The sequence below is a fragment of the Vigna unguiculata genome, chromosome 6, assembly GCF_004118075.2.
Source record: "Vigna unguiculata cultivar IT97K-499-35 chromosome 6, ASM411807v1, whole genome shotgun sequence".
NCBI classification, from domain to species: Eukaryota; Viridiplantae; Streptophyta; class Magnoliopsida; order Fabales; family Fabaceae; genus Vigna; species Vigna unguiculata.
The window spans coordinates 1,883,733-1,895,537 of record NC_040284.1 but is presented as its reverse complement, the minus strand read 5'-3'; the positions used below and the strand labels follow the sequence as shown (position 1 = coordinate 1,895,537).

Here is an 11,805-nt window from a genome sequence, read left to right as displayed (position 1 = left end):
AGCTGCCATCAAATAGAAGCCACGTGAAAATACAGAACCAGTTACCGTCACATTAATTGCTTTTCAACACCAACCTACGTAACCATTTAGTGCTACAACGCAACCCTATTATACCTAGGCCATCATGTTTTTTAGCACGTGTAACTCATTTCCCACGTGTCCATTCCTTCACTCATTCATTCAATCTTTTTCTTTCCCCTATTTATAACCCCTTTCAAATCTCTAATTCTCCCAATAACCAACTTCATCATGGCTTCTTCTTTCTCTTCCCATAAAAACACTACGTGATCCACTCTCTCCCATTATTCCCACTGCCATGAAGAGAAACTGCTATCTGGATCTTCGTTTTCGCTCTTCCTCTGCTTCCTCATCACCCCACCATTCAATGTAAGCTTTTTTTTTCTTCTTCTTTATTTAAAAAAAAAAAAAGAAACTGTTTTATTGACTACTGGTACAGTTATATATGGACAAAAGCATAGCTTGTTGCTTTGTGGTTGTGTTTTTCTGAGGAAACAAACGGTGTTTCGTTCTTGCACTTGTCGTTAGCTTTTTCCCCTTTTGTCTGTAAGAACTTTGTAGGAATGAGCTGTTGAACATGAACAAAAAAGTTGTGGCCATTCCACATGCTGCTGCTGCTCGCCACATGCTTGACGTCACAGAACTTCAGGTAATCTTATCTTTGAATTTTTCTTCATCCTTTTTTTGGACAATTTCTAAATCAGGAAAGGACTTGATGCCTCTGCTTCCTTGTTTATTGCATACAGACACGTCCAAAAACAAACAAACAAACAAACCCTTCTATTACTTTTTATTTATTTCTCTCGTAATTAAAATTTATGAAGATGAAAAAAAAGCATGTAAATTTTTTTTCTTATTTGGGTAATTATGTGCAGGCAAGGGTGATAATATGGTTGGCTAGTCAAGAAATGGATGGTAGCAGCAGAGGAGCAGCTTCTGCCACGTCGCTTTCGTTGCAGTCACAACCGTTGCTAATGCATGCCCCCCAAGGCTTCTCAATTAAGACTTCCCTGCGGAATTTCCTTCACAAGAGAAAGAAAAGGTCCCAAAAGTCACACGCCCATTAGCACTACCTACTCATTTTTTCACATCCATTTTTTTTTTTTTATCATTCATTTTAGTTACACCCACTCAAAATAATAATAATAATAATAATAATAATAATAATAATAATAATAATAATCATCTATTCTTGAGTGTAAGGTGATGTAAAGTCAAATTAAAGCTTATGCCAACCAAAAATATCTTTCATCCATTTCAGTCCTCTGGGAGACCAACATCTCAATACCACTTTTCCACTTCCTAATAATAAATGAAAAAAAGGACCGTTGCTGATTGGAAAGTTTGAATCTCGATGGTGCTACCTTATGTTGAACCAAATGAGTGTACTCTTATGAAAAGGATGTTTGATTTTAATTAATGTTTTAAATCCATTAAATGTGTTTAGAATTTTAATGATTTTCTTTTCCTAAACGGTATTCCTATTGCATCCATTTAGAGCACCCAATTATTGGTTGAAATTGGCATAAGCAAGCAAGAAAGTGTGGATGGGTGGCATTGCATTAACCAAAGAGAAGAAAATAGGAAAAAGTGAAGACAATAGGCATGTGGAGGAGTTTGAGAATCTCTGAACAAAAATGAAAGAAAAGTACATGGCGCGCGAAACAATTAAGAAAAACACAATGACTGGTGGCTTTTCAAATTCCTAAAAAACATTAGAATGTTTTCAAAAAAAAAAAAAAATTCTGATGCGTAAAAAAACAATAAGTTTAAAAATACAATTCAACTTTTATATTACTTTATTTATATAAGAATTCCACAATGTTGGTCAATAAGAACATAATTAGTAATATTCTTTTTGTCATTTCTATATTAAAATTTTATAAATTTTTTAAATATGGTATTTTAGTCACTTCTTTTGAAATCACTTTATATTCTTATATATTGACTTTTTAGACAACTATTTTATTATTTTTAATTGTATAATGTTTACAGTACGTATGTCAAAAGTTCACTTAACGTTGTTTACGAAGAAATCCGTCTATTAAGTAGTTTTAACTTTCCTACATTCTCTATAACGCCTTCTTTGATTAAAGATCACTATGCAAACCTATTTCAATTCATTAAAAGCATTTAATAGTGGCAATGCGAGCCCGGCCTGCACTTGAACCGTAAAATGTGGGTTGATCCACCTCGCTTTTTTTTTTTAATCTTATCATAATACTAGTCCTTCTACCCGTGCAACGCACGGGTTTTTTTATATGTAATAATTATGGTAATAGCAATAGGGTTTTGGATATTTAATAATCTATATGATGAGAATCTAATATTTTAAAAAGATGTTGAAGTGTATCAATAGAATAGATCAATTTAGAATGTAATTAAAGTGGTATGTGAAGTTAATATTTGATTTCATTGAATATTATTGTCAATCACAAACAACAAAAATATGACTAATAAACTACTTTGTTAATATAAGAATTTTAAAAGAAATAAATTACATGCCTAGAATGTATCCTTTGGTATTGAAGTTCATAAATTTGTTTTGTACAGAATTTCCTTTTGTACACAATGACTTCTTTGTTCAACTTTTTTTGTACCATGATTTTCCTACATAGCAGAAAATAACATAAATCAATTGATATATATTTATAACAGTTTTAAAATGAAAAAAAAAAAAACAGAAATGACATACCTATAATTGATTTCTTTTCAAAGAGTTTCAAAAATTTCTTTGTACACAACGTTTTTAGTTGTGTTTGTTACCTTTCCATCTTCATCCAATATAAGTATTTTCAATCCTCTTTTGGTTTTGACTCTAGAAACAGCAACATATAGTTGGCCATGTGTGAATACAGGTTGTGGAAGATAAAGGCCGACTCTAGAAAGTGTTTGTCCTTGACTTTTGTTAATCGTCATTGCAAAGCATAAAGATATCGGAAACTGTCTTCTTTGAAATTTGAAAGGCAAACCTGAATCAGATGGCACTAAATCCATTCTTGGTATAAAAATCCTGTCACCAATGTTTTTTCCAGTAATTACAGTTGCACATATTACATTCTTGCCTAAATGGTTGACTTGCAATCTTGTGCCATTACATAGACCTTTCGCTTGATCAATGTTTCTCAAGAGCATAATTGGAACACCTGTTTTCAACTTCAGTTTATGATTTGGTATCCCTGAACATTTGATATCATTTAAAAATTCATATGTAAACCATTCAGATTGCACTTCATCTTGTTCATCAGATTGGCAAGGTGTATCTGAACTTAAATAAGTGACCTCTTCACCACCAATTAAAGACAACATGAAATCATTTACTTGCTCTACAGAATCATTTGTTGGGCACAAAATTGCTCCATCATCAAAATAATTAGGATTCAACATGTTAACCACAAATTGAGGATAGACAAATTCAACCAATGCCAATAAAGGTAAATCTGTGTTTGTAATCAAGATCTGTTCTGGAATTTCAACCATGCACTCACCATTCTCATTTAGATCCATTTTCCCGTCTCCAATCTTCAATATCCAATCAGCAAATTCTTGAATATCATTGGTTGTTTCAGTATTTGATGTAGTACTTAATCTCATGTTCTTGGATAACTTTAGCACTTTACAACAATTCCATAACTCTGAATAGTTGATTGATGATTTTATGATATCAAACCTAGATCCTTTTTTGATAACTGGTAGAATTTGTCTAAAGTCACCTCCCAAGACAACTGCTTTGCCACCAAATGGTTTGTCTTTATTGGCATCATCAACATTTCGCATAATATCTCTTAGTGTTCTATCAAATGCCTCAAAGCACATTCTATTCATCATTGGTGCTTCATCTCATATAATCAAACTGGTTGCCATAAGAAGTTTTGCCTTGAGACTACCTTGTGCTATGTTGCAAGTTGATTCATCATTAATTAACAGTGGGATGCAAAAGGTAGAGTGTGATGTTTTTCCACCAGGAAGTAATAAAGAAGCAATTCCACTTGATGCTACATTCAAAACAATCATGCCCTCGCTTCTTAGACCAGCCGACAATGTCTTCCACATAAAAGTCTTACCTGTACCACCATAGCCATATAAGAAAAAGAATCCTCCCTTCTTTGAAAGAACTGCTGTCATGATATCCTGATATACATGAATTTGTTCATCATTCAGTGCTTTAAACAAACTGTCATGTTCTTTCACCATGTCTTGTTTATTATATTGGAGCTCATCAACAGTAAATCTATTATTGAATGTATGTACATCTGAAAGATCAAGTTGAGGTAATGAAGGATAATCTTTCAAACTTCTACCATTTGACATTAGCATTTCCTCTATTTCCAGCAGACATAGTTTTTGTAATTCAGCAGTCTGAATTTGAAGACCTACAATAAGTAAATAATAAAATTAAAATATATATGTATAGCAAATTAAAAAAAAATGAAATACCTGGTAAGTTCATCTCCTTCCTTTTTTGGTACAAAATTCCATCACATAAGATACTCCAAGTAGAATTCCAAACTATATCTGGTTTAGAAATTGTATTCATCGAGAACAAAGTAACAAATAATCTTCTAAGTTGATACCCAGAAGCAAATTCACTTGCTTCTTTGATTGCATCAATATATTCTTTGTCGTCAGCCAACAATCCCAAAACATAGCAAGCTTCTTGGTATGTTTCATAATACTTTCCATCAATTGTCTTAATGCTTTGATAATCAATACAACCTTTTTGAATGGTCAGTAATATCCTCAAATAATAAAGTTCTCCAGAACCAGGAGGAATATAAGTAAGTCTATCAATGTTGTAGCCTTTCTTCCTTGGTTTCCATTCTTTTTCTTTGGCAAACCACACAAATTTGCTTGGAAATTCTGAATAAGTCAATTGTTTTCCTTCCTCATAAACTTTATTAGCCTCAAACCAAGCTAGAAACATTGTGTTAGCATTTTTGTATCTGTTGAAGACCACATTAATATCATCATCATCTTTAAACAAAGCTGATTGTTGGCCAGGAAGATGAAAGGTCAATCTCTGAATAGGAGGCCATCTGTGATGGATGTCAAAAGCAAATATTCTCCAAGCAGCTTCACATGGTGATAGATATCTACAATCGTAATACCTTTTGATCTCATCAATAATGGTTGATTTTTCAGACTGTGCAGAGTTGTTGCTTATTTTAAGAGTAGCTCTGTCGGGACCTTTGTTCACATATTTGAACAAATATTTTATTGAATTGGTCTTGTTGCAATACTCTGTATTGACGTGTGCTTGATACCTCATTAGAAGTGGTGGATTGTAAGGAACAACACTTCTATTGTCCAGCTTAATTTCATTCTTCTTAACAAATCTACCATTATCAAGTCTTCTATAGCATGGATATCCTTCTTCATCAATTGAAGTCGAAGATGTGAATTTTTTTGGATAAAATTTAGAACATCTTCCTTCCTTCATGCAAGGTGAATTATGTCTTGCAGGTCCGCATGGTCCATGAATCATGTAACTTGAGACAACTTTTTCCAATTTGGGGTACAAATCAGCATTTGGAAATTCAGCTGATATTACTTTATCAATATTAGTTGAATTCTTCAACTTGCTTTCTCCATCCAATCATAAAAGTATATGTGCATGAGGTAAACCTCTTTTTTGGAATTCTACTGTGTACATTCCTGCATATATAAATAAAAAATAAATATAGTTTTCAGAATCTAATTTAATATAAATTTATATAATGTATATTACTTCATATATAACATACCTACGGTGCTTTTTCCAAAGAAGTCCTTTTTCTTAAAATCTGTCATCATTTCATCCAGCTTCATCTTGAACACTCTACATACAATATCAGGTCTATCCGAAGGTGATAAGCCTTTTGCTAAGACAAATTCTTTTATTTCACTCCAATTCACATTGCATGTTATAGTAATGAACAAATCCGGATATCCAAATTTTTTACAAATTGCCATAGCATCTTGACAATTGTTGAACATGTATCTGGTACCACCAATGAAAGAAGCAGGCAAGACAATACGTCTTCCAATTAAAGAAGGATCTGTCTCTCCTCTATTAACAGCTTCCTGTAATCTATTAAGAATATCACAGCGAATTAACTTCTAATTCGCTCTGATGAATGACAACCTTTGGGCTTCAACCATTGTATAGCAATCGACCAGAAACTGTTGGAACAATCTGCATGCATTCACAATATTTCCTGCTTCTACAGCTCTTTGTTGTATTCTAAAGGCAATAAATTCTCGCAAAGAAATTCTAACTCTTACCATGGATTTTGTTTTTGAATGAGATTCTCTTATTGGGATATCCTCTTGATAACCATCTTCTCCATATGGAAACATGAGAGGATATTGCAGTGGAATGAAAGCTGTGTGAGTTTCGTGCAGTCTGGTTAATTCACCAGAACATTTTTTGACCACTATATCTCTGCCTACATCCATATTGCCAAAATCACCAACTATAAGTGCAGCTATTTCATCACATGAAGGTGTATTGTAGACTCTAGGGTCTTTGTTTCTGCCTCTAAATAGTCTTAGCGTGAAATCTGATTCCATATGTTCCAGTGACAAATCTCTTACTCTTCTAAAAGATTTCGCAAGAACATTGTGATTGTCAATCATTTGAATCAAATCAGCAACCAATGATTCATCTATAACAGATTCCTTGGTGTTTGAACTAAAAAATAATAAAGAGAATACATGTCAACAATGTATTTAAATATTTCATATAATGAAATTATTTAATATATTCACTGACCTGAAATGCTTGACTCTGTTAGTCATTTCATTTTCGGTATCATATATGTACAACTGTGCAAACTTTGGCTTTGATCCATGCTCTGGCAATAAACTGCCAATACGGTGATAGTTCTGTCCATTCAGAATAAATTATGGTGGAGCAGAACCATTGTTCATTGAATTATCAATCTTACCACCAATTGAAGTAAATGAAAACATGCTATTGTATAGTCTTATGTTTTGTAGAAATGATTTGCTTCTCTGATCTTCACCATTTAACAAACCTTCAAGAAGATTAGGTGGTCTTTTTAATAGTGGAATTTGGACTTTTCCCTTTTGACAACACAATGAGAATTCAACTCCCTTTGAGGTGTTACATTTTTCTGCTCTTTCTTCATACCAAAGTTGAGCTTTACAGTATTGGCATTCCAAGCAAGGTTCTCCAATATTGAGCAGTTCTGAACATCATTACAAAACATTAGCATGAAAATGCGTATATTTTAATCTGTAGTTATATACAATTGTGTTGGACATTATGTACCTTGTAACTCTCCTTTGCAATACAATTCGTTTGTAGTTGTAGTACTTGTAGTACTTGTAGTATGTTCTTCAATATTAGTAAGATGAAAACTAATTAATGATTTCAAAGGAATTTATATTAACATCAATAAGTTTAATATCTGAATTACCATCATCTCTTATCGTTGCTGAATCATCATTTGTTGTGTCTGAATAATTATGTTGTCTTCTTGGTTCATCATCAAGATTGAATCTGTTTTGAAGTGATTGTATGACTTGAAAAGGATATTTGACAACTTTATTCTTAGAAACAGAATGCGACTCATTTACAACCTCTGATCTCCTACCTATGAAAAACAACAGAAAACAATTGTCCTACCTGCATTGGCATTGTGAGTATGAATCCAAATGTACTTACCTGCACTGGAATTGTAATTATTTTGTCCATAATTTCTCTGACTGTTATTGTTAAAAGTTGGAGTCATTCAAAAACATTGATATAAATTTTAAAATTGTCATTTAAATAAGTATATAAGAAATTAAGAATAATGTAGAAATATACCGAAAGGACTATGGTAAGTTAAAGTAGAAGTTGTAGATTGTGAAGTGATTTGTTGTTCAACTAAAGTACTTGAAAAACTTGAGAATTTGTTGACAGTTACTGCATTCAAACGAAGGTTAGTTTAAAGTGCTACGAAATTAATATTATTCATAAACAATGTTAAAATTAAGTATTGGAAGAACTTCAGAACTGACCAATTTGTCTGTGAAATATTGAATTCATATTGTGAAGGTTGTTGTTGTTGTTGTCAACATCTGGAAAAGGATTATTGTAGAAGCATTGTTATTAAAGAAATAAAGAAAAAGACTTCATTGATTCATTTAACAACAATCTGTAAAGATATAGCTTAGAAAAAAAACTTACTAATATCCAACTGTTGTAATGGATTCCTGTCTATATTTTTCTGAAATGATCTTTCAGATACAGTTGGTTTATCTGTGATTAAAACAACAAAGATGTTTGAGTATGCTTCTGTGTTGTGAAGTTACAATCCAAAACATAAAGTTACAAATATATATATAAAAAGAAATCCTGAGATTTGTTTACTTTGAGAAGAATGGTTTGCAAATTTAGTTTTCTTTCTTGCATTCTCTTCTTTGTCATCTGCAATATAAAAAAACATACAAACATACAAATGCATCATTTTTAAATAAATTATTGATGAAGAATTAGAAAACATAAATGGTTTAAGTAAGATGTTAATGACTTACATGAATGTTGATTACTTCTTGCATTGAACCTTTGTTGTAGCACCAGTTTCCTTTTGAGCCTTGCATTTTTACAATCGTTATGCTCCATTATAGTACAGAAATGTTATGGAATAGTTTCAAAGGTTACAATGGAAGAAGCAAAAATAAAGGTAAGTTGACTCAATGGATGGAAAAGTGTTTACTGTTTTATTACTATATTGATGAATGTCTTTGTTAAACTTTTTTGTCTAGCTTGTACCTCTAATCACAATTGTGGAAACAGAAATATATGTAATTATAATAGGAAGCAGTTGTTTCAGAAGACAAACATTAAAAATAGAAAGAGCATGCAGTGCTGAGTGTTAATATATCAGAATCATTCATATATATAACACTTATTTCAGAGTTGATTTGTTCTTGCAACTAACAAAACATTTGCTTTTTATGTAGGTACAATCAGACGTCTTTTTTATGCACTACTATATATAGTACAACAAAGAGGACTTTTTCATAGGAAGTATCTGCAATCTTAAACTCATTATGTGTCAAAATGATAACATACAGTGAGTGTATGCACATACTAAAGCAACATACATCCATACATATGATTATAGAACAGATAACTTTTCATTATTCGTCCAACTATATATCTTTCAATTGCATCATATATATTTCATTTGAATTATAGAACAAAATAATATTATTTATGAATATCATACCATAACATGTATCACTTTTCATCTTTTAGAGGAATTCAGAGAAGCTTCAAAGAGATTTCATTGATAAGAAGGTAGAACTATACATATGCATTGCTGAAAATAAAAAAACTTCTAGGTTGAAAACTACATAAGTGGCAGAAATATAAAAAAAAAAATTTATACTAATTGTAAATTAAAAATTACAATATGTTAGCACTTTGACATTCTGATTGCTTTTCACGTGGTCCACTTCAAATACCAAGTCAATAGTTTGATGAAATCCATGAGCAATACAAAATTCCTTCCAGCCACTTCCAATTTTGCTAGACTTCTTAGGATGATTTCTCAACAGTAGTTTGCACTTCACTATTTTACGCGGTCCATAAAGAAAAATGTATTTAAATCTTCCTTGACGAAGATAATTGCCAAAATCAGCTGGCAAATCCTAAAACATACATAAAGTATTAATGAAATTAGTATATGGATTAAATTTTTAAACTAATTTCGAAACATAAATCAAAATATGAAAGAAACATCCATTTATTAAAAAATATGAAATGAATCTCACCAGATAGCTAGCATTGCATTGATTTGGATTCAGAAATATGAAGAAATGCAACTTCGGTCCATTGAAAAGGGGTTGATCTGCCTCAATTCTTTTAAGAAAACGTGCAATAGACGAAGGTTTGCATTTACTGGGAAAAATAGTGATGTGGAAGCAAGAATCACCCACATATCCAAAATAAATAGTGTGAAAATCGTGAAGTTCATATATGTGCCTTAATTCAGTCCATCCTCCAATTAGCATTGGTTTTTGTAAATTCTTGTTATAAGTAACCACATGTCTATTGCCTTCTTCATCTCTTAAAGTCCATTGACGCTCAAGATCGTCATCATAAAGAATGGCGAATGCACGATCCACAAAACCAACAACCTCGAAAGACAGAATTTTTTAAAGAAAAAAATGGATTAGTTCAGGTTAAAATCAGGATATTGTAAAAGAGAAGAAGAAATCCGTCACAGAAATAGAAAGAGTAGAAGAAATCTTGTAAAAGAAAATATGTCTGAAAAATTTGACAATGAACTTACCTCGTCCTGAAGGTGAATAATAGAGAATTGGTACCTACTCATTCTATTAAGGGTTAAATATGTTTTTGGTCCCTTAACTTTCAGTGAATTTTGAAATTAGTCCATTTTGAAACTTTGAATCAATTTAGTCCTTCATTTCTCGAAATACGTGGATTTAGTCCTTTTAATCAAATTTTGTTATGTTTATTTGACATTTCAAGCACGTTTCATGATAGTATTTGATTTAACCTTAAAGCAAAAATGTGTCAAACAATATAAATAACTCAAATACAATCATGAAATGCGTACGAAACATCAAATAAACCTAACAAAATTTGATTAAAAGGACTAAATCCACATATTTCGAAAGATGAAGGATTAAATTGGTTCAAAGTTTCGAAATGGACTAATTCCAAAATTCCCAAAAAGTTAAGGGACCAAAAACATATTTAACCCTTCTATTAATAGCGTCATCTTCATTGAAGTTGTTTTCCATTTGGTTCGACTTTGAGAGAGATAGTAGAGTAAAAGTTGGAAGAATGTAGAATATGATTGAACTGATCTTGAAGTTTAATCTTCATGGTAGAATAGAGATGAATATTTATTTATAGAAGACAAATGACACATGAAAAGACGGGACGATTACAAATAGATTCTTCAACAGTAATGTAATTATTACTGCATTGGAAAACGGGAAGACGATAATAATAGAATAAAACATTAAAAAGATATAACGTTATTAAAGATATATTAAATTATTCTATTATGCTACACAATATAATAATATAATATATGTAATATATACCAATAACAAATTTCCAAAAATGAACTTCTGTAATATATAATATTATACGTAAAAATATAATATTTCATTCGTACTTATTGTATAAAAATATCTCAATTATATCGCACAAAGTTTAATAAGTTAGTAATTAACAGAAGATAAGTCAAAAAAAATAGTCAATCAAAATTGTATATGGCATCCAATTCTGTTGTGACAACTTAAAATCTGTCAACAGATAATTCCTTTGCCATATTTATCTTATTTATGAAAAGTAAATATTATGAAAAATAGACATTTATAAATTATGTTATGAGAAAAAATAGATATATCTTATTTATGAGTCACACAAGTTTAAAGAAAAAATATTTTTGACAAAAGATATGTTATTTACGACTTTCATTACATCATGCTACAAAATGAAATCAATTTTAGTAAGTTTTGATGTAGCTGGTAGTCATATTTGTTGACAAAAATTGAAAAATGTCAACAATATCTTGTGCACCAGCGTATGAAATAATTTAAAATCTAAATAATGTAACTCAAAAGCGCATAATATTGTTATCATGAAATTGAACATAGAAGTTGTAGTTCAGATGAAATTAAAGATGAAATTTAACATAGAAGTTGTAGTTTAGATGAATTTAAAGACAAAACGATGCGTAGACATATTACATTCCCAAAATGAAAGGCATAAAAAAAATTGTCTTCAAATAGAATAACTAAAAGTGGATC

At 31.1% G+C, this 11,805-nt stretch overlaps 1 protein-coding gene and 1 pseudogene across 2 annotated transcripts; one reads left to right on the top strand and one right to left on the bottom strand.

Moving 5' to 3' along the window:
- Positions 1-233: 233 nt before the first annotated feature.
- On the top strand, positions 234-1,819 carry LOC114189091. Of its 2 annotated transcripts, none has more exons than XR_003605555.1 (3): positions 234-387; positions 570-667; positions 894-1,819. XR_003605555.1 is itself a non-coding variant. In XM_028077800.1 (3 exons), exons 1-3 carry the CDS (start codon positions 317-319, stop codon positions 1,083-1,085), a joined length of 351 nt encoding a protein of 116 aa, XP_027933601.1. In that variant the 5' UTR covers positions 234-316; the 3' UTR covers positions 1,086-1,818. The 2 variants fall into 2 exon arrangements, 1 of the variants encoding a protein (XP_027933601.1); XM_028077800.1 differs by having other exon boundaries at positions 580-667; positions 894-1,818.
- A 911-nt stretch (positions 1,820-2,730) lies between these two features.
- Positions 2,731-7,218, bottom strand: LOC114187835 (annotated as a pseudogene).
- Between the last annotated feature and the right edge of the window lie 4,587 nt (positions 7,219-11,805).